General features: G+C 50.9%; 2 protein-coding genes across 5 annotated transcripts; both read left to right on the top strand.

Moving 5' to 3' along the window:
- Nucleotides 1-2,710, top strand: LOC309886696 (TLC domain-containing protein 5-like; the record flags this gene model as incomplete). The annotated part of the gene is made up of 2 exons (XM_082777816.1): nt 1-196; nt 841-2,710. The coding sequence occupies 2 exons, from the start codon at nt 1-3 to the stop codon at nt 1,377-1,379; spliced, it is 735 nt and encodes a 244-aa protein (XP_082633942.1). The 3' UTR covers nt 1,380-2,710.
- A 2,276-nt stretch (nt 2,711-4,986) lies between these two features.
- Nucleotides 4,987-11,277, top strand: LOC309886695 (TLC domain-containing protein 5-like). 4 transcript variants are annotated; one of them, XR_014318963.1, is made up of 5 exons: nt 4,987-5,008; nt 5,773-5,851; nt 7,046-7,245; nt 7,665-8,406; nt 8,998-11,277. XR_014318963.1 is itself a non-coding variant. In XM_082777815.1 (5 exons), exons 3-5 carry the CDS (start codon nt 7,047-7,049, stop codon nt 8,201-8,203), a joined length of 660 nt encoding a protein of 219 aa, XP_082633941.1. In that variant the 5' UTR covers nt 4,987-5,008; nt 5,773-5,851; nt 7,046; the 3' UTR covers nt 8,204-11,277. The 4 variants fall into 4 exon arrangements, 3 of the variants coding, with proteins under 3 accessions (XP_082633941.1, XP_082633939.1, XP_082633940.1); XM_082777815.1 differs by having other exon boundaries at nt 7,665-8,034; nt 8,113-11,277; XM_082777813.1 differs by having other exon boundaries at nt 7,665-11,277.
- Nucleotides 11,278-11,622: the final 345 nt, after the last annotated feature.

Genomic DNA, 11,622 nt, shown 5'->3' with positions numbered 1-11,622 from the left:
ATGGTGTCCATCGTTCTCGAGGTGGCGTGCAGCCTGCTGGCCTGGCTGTCCCTGTATGCTGCCAGCTGCCACTGGCACAGGCACCGCTCCCACGAGTGGAGCTGCCGCTTGGTCACCCTGCTGCACGGCGTGGCTGTCACCTGCCTCTCGGGCTACGTGGCTCTCCTGGATGGCCCCTGGCCTCTAACCCATGCAGGTATGTTTGGAGTCTTGCCCTGACACACATCCGTGTCATCTGCTGGCAACACGACTCCTCTGGTTCTGTGCAAGTGGAGTGGGGATCCGGCTGATTTTGCTGCCTGTTCTTCTGTTTGTATGTTTGTGGGGCATGGCAAGACTTTGTTCAACTCCCCTGCTTGTTCTCCTGCTCCTAACACTTCTTATTTTTAATCTTGCTGCTGTTCTTTTCATGTACTTACTGAAGACTTTCAGGCTGAATTTATGGTGTTATTACTGCTAGGTGTGGCAATGTGGAGAGCAGACTAAACGCTGTTCGCATCTTGAAGGGTATAATAACTCCTGGCACTTGACTGTGGGTTTGTTCTTTTCTATCGTTAAATCTCACATGGCTCTGCTGGTGGGGTCAGGTTCTCCCACCCTGCTTTCTGAAAGGGTGGAGAGAAAAGGAGAAGCCAAGCGTGGCAGGATGGGATGACCTGCCTGGGTTTTCTGGGTGGGCTGAAGTCTGAAGGGAGAGCAGAGCCAGGTGTCCTGGTTCATGTCCTGTAGGATAACCAGGGAAAGCAAGGAGGAAAGAGGCATGCTGGCCACCTGTTTGCTATGTATTTTAGAAGTCTGTCTTATTTAAGACCCCAGGCTTATGCACGTCTTTCATTTCAGGTTCACCAAACACACCTCTTCAGATCCACGTGCTGGCTCTGACCTTGGGTTACTTCATCTTTGACCTGGGCTGGTGCCTGTATTTCCAGACAGAGGGGGACCTCATGCTGCTCCACCACACACTGAGCATCTGTGGCATGATCATGGTGCTGGGGCTCGGCAAGTCTGCCACAGAAGTCAATGCAGTTGTTTTTGTTAGCGAGATCACCAACCCCCTGCTGCAGGCCCGCTGGTTTCTGAGGGAAATGGGCCGCTACCACACCTTGCTGGGCGAGGTGGTGGATTTCTTCTTTGTGCTCCTCTTCCTCGTGCTGCGCATCGCAGGGGGAGCGCTGATCATGTATGCGATGCTGGCGTCCCCTCAGCCCAGCTGGCTCCTCAAGGCCGGGGGCCTGGCCATGTACCTCGTATCTCTGGGGTTCCTGGTTGAGATCTGCCACTTCGTGAGGAGGAAAATGTTGAAGAAATTCCCTTCCTGGACAAGCCTGAGGAGTGTGAATGCACCTGTGAAAACGAACGGGCACCTGACAGCTCATTAATGGTGGTTGTGGAAGGGGCCCTTGGGATGGCTCCTGAAGCCCATTTTGGTGACGAGAACTCCTAAAAGTGGCACAGAATTGACTTTCTGGTGCCAGCAGCTTTCCGCCACCCACAGAGAAGATGAATCGGGTGTGCAGAAAAGCTGTTAGAAAGGAGATTTAAGTGTAAGTGTGAGGAATTGAGCATGTCTGCTGCCTTCTCCAGCAGCAGTGCAGCCTCTAGCAGGGCACTAATGCTGGGCCTGACCAGCCTGCAGCTATGGTGTAGGGCCAGAAAGTCTAATCAGGAAAATCCCATCCCCGTGCTGGTGTAACCAGGTAGTGGGGTGACATAGCCAAGACTTAGCTCAGCCTCACTCTTACCTAATCCAGAAACTGGGCAAAGCATTTGACCAAGAACTTGGATGAAAGTTGGAGAACCAGAGAGTACTTGTAGGGGTACAGTGGAGTTGTCCTTTGTGTGAAGTGATGGAACTTGAGGGTGAGGCAATGTTTTACCTCATTGTTTATAATGATACATTTCTTTTTATTTAGATGCTTGCATTCAAGCAGATATTGATCTCAGAGCACTGTGACCTCCCTGAGTTTGACTCTGGCGCTTACAAGGCCCTGTTCCTTGCAAACAGGAATCCAGAACTGGGCTTGTGCTGATAAACTCCATAAGCAGGTGTTTACCTAGCCTTGGATTATTGTTTTTCTTTAAGTAGGCACTTTTTGTGTGAGAGACGATAGATCTGAGTCCTCTCTGGCTGCTCTCTGTTCTGGGACTGATTTATTACAGATCAATTAAGCTGAATGCGAGGCCAACAAGAATCCAGCGCGTGCCCATGTTGTCAGTGGTGACAGGGACATTTGGGCAGATCTCAGTGTAACGTCTGCTCCATACCAGCAGGTCTCAGAGTATGGACCAGTTCTATTGTTGTCTTTACCTCTCAGAACTGTGTTCTGACTTTCCCCTGGGGTTTTAATGTGAATTTCCCTCGTTCTGAGGCTGCAGTTTGGATCCCTCCACTTCCCATAAAAGCCTTGCTTACAGCTGGGAAACAAATGGCCTCGAGTTCCCCTCAGGCTCAGCGAGGCTGGTTGCCTTTCCTTCCCTCCTGCTTTTGAAGACTTCACTGAGAAGAGCATCTTTATAGACTTAGGGAGCCCTGAGGCTGCTTGTGTGGCACTTTCTCCTCCTGCTGCAGAGTCACAGGAGGGGAAAGGTGGCAGTGCTGCTGTGGTGGGGTGGTCCCACCAGCTCCATGCCTCCTGCCCTGCCTGGTGCTGATACCTGTCTCGGCTGGGGGCTGCAGGAAGGTGTCTGGAGAGATTAAATGGCATGAGGTAACTTTAGAGCTGCACCCTGAACGCATTGCAGTTGTGAATCCAGGCGAGGAAGTGGATTAACATGGTCAGAAAGGCAGGAGGCTTGCACTCCTGATGGGTCTCCAGTGTGGCTTTGGGGGCCTGGCCTGGGGAGGTGGCAGCTCTTGGAGTCACTGTGCTCTTGTGAAAACTCCCCTGAGTGATAATAATTCCAATAAAGTCATGTTCTCTTTTTAAAAAGAAACAATTGCTGTAATTTTCTTTTGTTCTGCGTCTTAAGGAGGGCAACTGAAGTTTTTCCTGAGCGAAGCAGGCTTGAGGGAAGGCTAAGCATGCCAAGGCCGGTAGTCACTGGCAAAGCTCTGGCTTGTGCCCTTTTGTGCAGCTTGGGAAGAAGAGAGCTGGTGGGCAAACAAGCCTGGGCAGAGCCATGGGCTCTGGCTTGAGGTCTGGAGGATGGATGAGGGTCAGCTGAAGCTCACAGTTGTGACTAATGAACCCATAACCTGCCTTGCCAATGAGTCAGGCGGTGCTTGCTCTTGATGGGCATGGGTCATGGAGCTCCTGTTAAATTCTGGCTGTGGCCTACTTCCCAGGCTGCCTCCTCTCTGCAGCACCACTGCCTTTGCTGCTGTATATTCCCAGTTCATTTTTGGACAAATAGTTTCCAAGTGAAGGTGAGCTAATAAATCCTGTGACCCTCTTGGTGCTATAAGCTCTTGTTAGAATAGGTACGGAAAGAAAAGGAAGAACTGAATGATGAGCAAGGGTATAGCTATACTATAATGGGCAGTAGTGTGCAAATAACTGTTAGGAGAGGTTCCTGTCCTGAGCTGTTTTGCTGAATGCTATTCATCTGCAGGCAAAGTAAGCCAGTGGAACTCAGCCTGCCTATGGAAACAGCTGACTCTGCACGAAGCAAACAAGAAAATTAGTGTAGAAACTGCATCTAATTTCTGGTACAGTCCACTGGGAGGTGAGTTAGCTTGCCACCTTGTATCTCACTGTATGCAAATGTCTCACATCATATGATCTTAAAAATGTAAAATAAAAACACAGAAAACCCCTCCTCTAATACCACCTCTGGCAGTAAATAATCCTTGCCTTCTTGAGACTCTGTTCTTTTGTGACCGTCTCTGCTGTTCTTCCTGCCTGCTCAGTTTCTGTGCCGTGAGTCAACATTAGTCCTGTAGCTTTCTGTGTACCCGTGCTGTTCTTTATCCTAAACTGAACGTCAGAACAGCTCTGTCTCATTTGTCATTGAGGCTATTAGGGCTGGCCTGGTGCCTGGTCCAACAGAGGTGGAGGAAAGCAAGATGAGACCTAAGATTTGTCAGGGAAACAAGTGTGCTATTAATGCTAGTAAGGATGTCGTGTTGAAATAGCAGAAGGATGAGCGTCTCGTAGCAATAGGAATTGTGCCTGGCTTGAACTGGAAAGGTGAGATAGGGAGATACCCAGCTGAAAACAGGATGGTTACAAGTGTCATGAGAGGCTGACATGACACTCCCACCATTTGTATTTCAAAAGGTAAAACCCGACAGGATGAAAATACATACTAATCCAGGGTGTGAGAGATTGCTTTGATTGAAACTTAAGAAAGAAATAAGTCTGCTGGTCGGAGGAAGATTTTTTTGTTAGCTACTTGAAGCACCCTGTTTTGCTGCTCTGTTGGGGGGGGGGGGGGGAAAGGTGGAAAATAGGTGTGTTTGTGCCGAATGCTTGCAGTGAGAAGAAATTACCAGGCTTTGCAACTGCTGCATAAGCACAGGCTGGGAGGGTAGGCTTAGGGCAGGGGTGTGTGCTTTCCCAGCCTGCTGAAGCTGCACGCTCTGTGCTGTGCTGGTGACGAACCCCGCGGGGTACGCTGCCTTCACGCTGCTGCGGTTCAGCAACTCCCGCAGGAGAGCCGGCTTGCGTCCCCTCCCGCCTGGATGCGAGCAAGACGCGGCTGTGGCCGTGCCTGTTATCTTTGGGACGCGAGATGAGTGATGCTGTAGCTGCGTGGGGCTCATCTCCCATACCCGCAGGCCACAGGGATGCTCCGTGCGTGCCTTGTGGCTGCCTCGCTCTGCGAGCAACACCCCGCTGACCACCAAAACCAAGGCCTGAGCGGACCGGGGGGGGCACAGCCCTGACCCCAATCATCCCTTCCTGGGGCTGAGGGTCTGGGGGCGAGCACAGGGCCCCTTCCCCAGGGCCAGCCGCCGTCCCTCCGCCCCGCCAGCGGGCGCCCCTCGGCCGCCGCCGCCGCTTTCTCTTCCCAGGCACGGAGCGTGGCCCAGCAGCCGCGGCGGCGGCCGAGCCGCTTCCCGCAGGTGGGTTCGTGGGGAGGCCCCTGTAGGGCTGGGGGGACCCCCAAGGGCCCTCCACCACCCCGGCCCTACAGCCCCGGCCTTGCTTGGCTCCGGCAGCCGGCTCCGGGTGCAGCCAGGCTGGGGAGAACCGAGGCGAGGCCCGCAGCGGGGCCTCCGGGGGCTGGAAGGGATGGGGCCTGTGCACGGTTGTGGGGTGATGTTGGGGTGTTTTTTCCCTTTTTTTAGAAAAAGGAGGAAGTGATACTTTTCTGGAGATGTCCGTCAGGGGTTGAAGCTCTATTGGGGTGAGCAGGGCTGGGATTTGAGGCGCGTTGGATTGTTCTGCTTTTATTCGTAGCTCCAGTGCTGCTGATAATGCAAACGCTGCTGCTCCTTCTAAAGGGGTGATATGGATAATAATATAATTACTGCCTGTTTTAAAGGGTTTTGCCCTTTTCAGTGTGCAGTGAGAGGCAGAATTGACAGATAAAATATATATTGTACATGCTAATGACAGGCATTGAGCTTTGATGTGTAATTGAAAGAAAGCCCCTTCCTTTTTTTTTTTTTTTTTTTTTTTTTCCCTGGGGAAATACAGATTTTTTTTTTTCAGGTGTAGGTGTGGAAAACACCTCGACATGCTTGCCCTCTTTTTGCAGGTTCAGGTGCCCTTCCAGGAGGCTTATTGCCCTCTTCTGCAGGTTCAGGTGTCCTTCCAGCAGGCTTTTTGCCCTTTTTTTGCAGGTTGGGTATCCTTCCAGCAGGCTTTTTGCCCTTTTTTACAGGTCAGGTGTCCTTCCAGCAGGCTCCTCAGCTCATCAGTCCCTTCTGTCACATCAGGATTCCTCCTGCCTTACCCCGACTGTGAGTGCATATGGGCCTCGAGTACCAGGGATGCCAATGGAAACACTCAGTCAGAGCGGTTAATCACATCCTTATTTCATCTCCCCGTGTTCCCGAGGCCCATTAAAGCGTAATGGTTTTGTTTATCCAGCCTCCTAAGTCATGCCTGGTCACACTTAAAACAGGCCAGGCAGGAAGGCTGGGAACTGCACCTCTGACTCCGCACCATGCGTATCCTCTCGCTGTTCCCCAGCCGTGGTGCTCAGCGAGCCCCAGGACCGGCGGTGCTTTTGGCACAACTGGAGACCTGCATGGCCTGAATGTGACTCAGCTTCTTTTGCTGCACTTCCCTGAATGCCCAGAAATAATGAGATGTATCTTGTATGTCTTGGAGAGCTTTTATAAACATCAGTAAGCATGAGGGAGGACACAGAAAAGAAGGACTGGTTAAAAAATCTTTATGGGCATAGCTGCTAATCCTTTGGCATCAAAAAGATTTGGAGGTCTTGGTGCCAGAAAAAAATGATGTGAAGTCTGCAGGTAGGAGAGTTCAGTGTGTGGACCTAGCAAGAGACTGTGTTTTTTGGGTTTTCTTGTTTTTTATTGCGGTAGAGGAGGAACCAGCCTAGCAAACAGCAGGTGGGATAAGTAGGTCTGGTGGGGCAACACAAGCAGACCATTGAAGTGCAGACTACGTGGGCAGGGCAGAAAAATGAAGGGGCTGGAGTAGCTCTGGATCAAAGCCTTGTCACTAGATGTGGAGCTCCTCAGCCTGTCCCTCAGGCAGTGCAGAGGAGCACTAAAATATCCCAGCAAATCCTGCACTGTAGACTGGTTGGGGAAGTCACCTGAGGTGCGTTCCCAAATTCTGATGTGTTTTCTCTTCAGTGAGCTAGGAACTCACTGTCTTGCAAGGAATTGTTTTCGATGCATCCTCATAGTTGAGGGGGTGCTGGTGGGGTCTGTGTGCTGCTGGCCCCATGATGAATCTGCCCAAATTGGCACGAATTACTCTTTGGTGTGGGCCTTTCTCCAGAGAGACTGCAGTTCCTCTGCAGAAAAAAAAAATAAAATTGTCAGGAGCAAACAACACCATCAGGAAACAGCCCTGTACGTGCAGTGCTGGGATGGCTGCTGGTGAAATGCTCCCCAGGGTTGTGTTAATGTTGAAGGTGAGTCCTTCTGATGCGTTTTGTGCTTCTGTTCCTGTGTCAGGATGCTGTTCGCCCTGCCCCTGCGAGTCGCCTGCAGCCTGCTTGCCTGGCTCTCCCTCTACGCGTGGTTCTGCCATCGCTACAAGCACCGGAGTTACGAATGGAGCTGCAGGCTGGTCACGCTGACCCACGGCATCCTCGCTACCTGCCTCTCTGCTTACATTGGCTTCATCGATGGCCCCTGGCCTTTGAGTCACCCAGGTGAGTGGTGAATTTGTGCTCCTGAGCCCCACAGTGGGTGCCAGCACAAGGTGGGATTTTCCTGTTGCCTTGATACCTAGCCCACGTGAGGGATGTTGGTTGCAGGGATATCTGAGGTGCTTTGTGGTTGAAGGTATTAGAGAAAAGGGGAGACTGGTGCTGTGTTTTGCTAGCATAACGCCTCCCCCAGCTGCAGTCTGGCAGAGCGTGTGATCACGTTGTGTGGCCATTACATGGCTGCAGCTGTTGGGCTAACAACTGCAGTGCTGTGGCTCGTCTGACTCCTCTGATGGAGCTGTGACCAGTACAGGACAATATCAGCCTGCCTGTGCTGAAGATGAATCCCCTCTCCCCATCTCAGAACCTGCCTGCTGGTTGCCTCCTTGCTCTAAAGCTCTCCTGGTGTCTCTGTGTTTCAGGATCACCAAACACAACTCTCCAGGTACACGGGCTGTGCCTGAGCTTGGGCTACTTCCTCTTCGACCTCTGTTGGTGCGTGTACTTCCAGACAGAGGGTGCCCTGATGCTGGCCCACCACCTGGTGAGCATCCTGGGCATCACAGCATCCCTGGCACTCGGGGAGTCGGCCGCAGAGGTCAACGCTGTCATCTTCGGCAGCGAGATCACGAACCCGCTATTGCAAGCCCGCTGGTTCCTGAAGGAGACAGGGTGCTACCACAGCCTCACGGGCGACGTGGTGGACTTCTTCTTCGTGGTCCTCTTCACCGGGGTGCGGATCGGAGTGGGGGCCTGGCTGATGTACTGTGAGCTTGCCTCTCCCAAGCCCAGGTGGTACATCAAGCTGGGCGGCGTCATCATGTACGCCGTCTCCTGGGTCTTCATGGTCAGCATCTGTCGTTTTGCCAGGAGGAAGAGCATGAAGAAGTACCACGCTTGGAGGAGTCGGAGGAGTGAGGAGCTGTACTTGAAAACGAACGGCCATCTGAAAAACCACTGACTGGATGCTGAGTAAAAACTTCCTCGAGTTCACGGGCTGGCAGGAAGGGGATCATGCCTGAGATGCCACTGTCGGGAGAGGAGCCAACACACGTTAGCAATTCTGGAGCCAAATTTATCCCTGGCATAACTCCATTGAAATCCATGGAGCTGTGCCATGGATTCATCGGATCTGCAGTGTTTGGCCTGGCAGAGGCTAGCTCGGTGTGTACGTAAGCATACGCTAAATGATAGGGGTGAAAGAAGGGCTAATTTTACTGACTAACTGTAACTGGTCCAGCAGTGCAGGTGTAAATAGCAGTGTTAGCAGCTAACTCCTTCGGCATTGCTATGGTCTTGGAAGAGATGAGAACATAACACTAGATGTCGATGTTCAGTGTCCTGTACAGTCTAGGCAGCTGGAGTGAAGACGTACTGCTAGGAAGGAGTGTTTTATTGTTTCGTGGGAGCTGGGATTCCTGGCTCTTCCACCAACTTGTTATGTGACCTTGGGCAAGTCACGTAACTCTCCAACTCTGTGCCTAATTTCCCCATTTGTGAATTGGGGGTGATGGAGCCGATCCATCTGTGTTATGCACTTTCAGATCTTCACTTGAGAGGTGCTATGTAAATGCAGAATGGTGGTTGTTACCTGCACTTTGTTCATTATCCCCATGGTTCCTTTGGGAGAAGTGGTTCTGGTGGTTGAGCTAGAGCGTGACTCTAGAAGGAACAGTATTTTAAGCAGGTCACTCTTTCCTACCCTAATTTCTTTCAATAACTTATTTAATAACGTATTGGTAACTTATTTTTCAGTAGTGTCCAGAAGCTCTGGTCAGCACTGGCACCTTGCAGGACTCGGTGCTCCATGAACACACCCAAAGATGCAGCCCCTGATGGGAAGCGCTTTTGTGATGTTTTTCCCCCTCTTCACTCCTGACTGTTAAAGCTCTGCCCACGCCCCATAAATACTGCTCCTGGCTCCGTGAGTGACCAACGCTCTCCTTTATGAGAAGCCCCATCAGGACTTGTAAGTGGTTTTCTGACCTCCAACACGGGCCCAGCACTGCTGTGTCTGCAGAACGGCAAACTTCCCTCTGCTTTATTTATTGGCCCAAATGCAGGCATCGTTTGGAGCAAGCCTGAGACCCAGTGGCTTGTCCTGAGACCCTCAAATACCTTCCCCAAGCTGTAACTTCTAAAAACGAGAGCAGTAAATGTAGGGTGCGTTTGCAGATCATTGCAGAATAATCTGTACTTGCCGTTTCTGGCAGCCTAAAGGGAACAGGGTGCAGAACCTGACTTGTAGTAAAGGCTGTGTATTTCTGTTGCTCTTGAAGGTGTCAATCCAGATTCCTGTCACTGTGTCTGAATCCAGAGTCTGTCCCAGCGTTTAAAGACAGTGGAGGACTGTAGGTGGAAGTATAAATACAGCTTACTTCAAATGAGCATTGATGTTTTTTCCAAGGACCACAGACAACAGTTTTGACAAGAGAGTTTCTTCAGATCCAAACTGGGATTTTTGGTTAAAGAGTAATCAGGATACATCTTCAAAACCCACTAGTTAGGGTGGGAGAGACACCCAACTCCAGATCTGTCCTCTGCCCTCTTCAAGCCAGAGACCTAATCTTGGCTTTTCTTCATCTGCATTGATGCTTTGACCTCTGGGCTTTAAATTCACTTCTCTTTTCCTGATTAGATCTGGTTCACTTGATGAAAGTGAACATTTACAGGGTAAGAGAGACTTATTTTATGGCCCAATAATTAAAGAAATAAGAGGCACAGAACCTGGCATTTTTTTTAAGCAGAGAAGTGTACTTGTCCAGAAGAAAACATGTAAGTTATCTGTCTGGTTCCATTTACAGGGGAAAAATACCTGCTGCCCAGCTGGCAGCAGCTGCTGTTTGTTTCCCTGTGTGTTCTTTAAGCTCTGTGCTCAGCACCAGGGCTGTCGTGCTGCTGCCAGCCTTGCCTGTTGCAGCCAAAGGGCTTCCGATCAGCAGAGCCAGCTGGTGATGAGCTGGTCTTTCAACCCAAACTTGACTCATTCGGCACAGTGAAGTGATGTGACTGCCTTGGAGGGAGGCAAGAAGGGCTAGTCAGGGCTCGCCGGTTCCTTCCCAGCTCTGCTGCGGGCGTGGGGTGTGTCAAGGAGGCTTTTTGCCTCAGCTTACCCCCCTCGTGAAGTGGGTACAATATTCAGCTACCTCGTGGGGCGTTTTCATCTGTTACCACTAAGCCACCTTCGATTAAAGCTTGGTGGTCTCTGTCAAGCTGCGCTGTATAAAGGCGAATTGCTGTTGCTCGGAGTGAAGCACTTCTCTCTGTGGCCCATATTTAGTTATTTCTAACCTGAACGTGACACTTCCCAGCATCAGGCGTGTTTAAAAGCATGACTGCAAAGTGCTTTGCAGCATTGCTTATGGGTAAGAGTTGAAAAAAGTGAGCTAGACATCCATGTAAAAGTGAGCCCAGGTCCTTCTTGTTCAGCTAGACTCCCAGGTTAAAGAAAGGATGCCTGGAGGGTGTTCCCTACTGAGGACTGCAACAAATCCGGAGTCAGAAGAGCTTCAGCAGCCAGCCTGACCAGGGAATAAGGGCTAAGATCGCAGGGAGGGCTTTCAGCAGCAGGTCCTGAGGAAGCGCAGCTGAAAACGGAGCCTGTTCATTTCTCAGTGCACTTGTCTTGCCCAGCAGGAGCAGTTTCCTGAGCAGACTTGGTGATTCGATTGCAGGTATCCGTGAAGCACATTGCATGAAAATACTTCTTTGAACTGGGGGGAACTGGGTTGGAAGAAGTGATCAATGTCGAGGCTTTAGATGCTAAGCAAAGGCACCAGAAAACAAAAGAGCAGTTAGGAATGGCTCTGTGAGGTAGAGCTAGCAGTGATGTTGCAGAGCAAGGCTTCGTAGTCTGCCTGGTGGGCTCCAGCATAGAATCACAGACCCAAGCAGAAGTATAACCTGTAAGCTGTGGAGCACACGGTGGGACCTGTCCTCAGGCCAGTCCGTGGTGCCTGCAGCAAAGTGTAAAAGGAAACTGCAGAACTAGTGTGAAATAATAACTTGTGTTTGCATTACTGTGTAATAGCAACTAATGTTCCACCAGTGAATGGTGTAGATGCTTTGTATTATGTTTTATAAAATAAAGATTATTTAATTATATGAGGAATTTGGTTTCTGTCTTTGAATGGAGTTCTTCTGTGTGCTGCTGCATGAGTTGGCATTGAGCAAAGCTGGGGGCTGAGAGGTGCTGGTCTGTCACTCCGTGTGCTCGCCAGGGTATTGCTTACATGCTGGGGGGCTGCTTTCACTCAGGGCCAGAGAGAAACTGCAGGTCTGTGCAGCTGCAGGGAGCTGTGTACATCCTGTTCAGTTCGTGCCCCAAAGCTCCCCAGGCACTTTGTCACTTAATCTGCTGTGGGAGGTGCGAGCTGCCAT

The sequence above is a fragment of the Aythya marila genome (assembly GCF_965140915.1).
Source record: "Aythya marila genome assembly, chromosome: 23".
Taxonomy (NCBI): domain Eukaryota; kingdom Metazoa; phylum Chordata; class Aves; order Anseriformes; family Anatidae; genus Aythya; species Aythya marila.
This window is presented reverse-complemented; position numbering and strand designations above follow the sequence as displayed.

What these genes read in the sequence shown, in the direction of transcription:
- LOC309886695 (XM_082777813.1), top strand. Translation starts at nt 7,047, where the DNA reads ATGCTGTTCGCCCTGCCCCTGCGAGTCGCCTGCAGCCTGCTTGCCTGG. An exon ending in CTGGCCTTTGAGTCACCCAG is followed by an intron (nt 7,246 to 7,664) that starts GTGAGTGGTGAA and finishes TCTGTGTTTCAG; the next exon opens with GATCACCAAACACAACTCTC.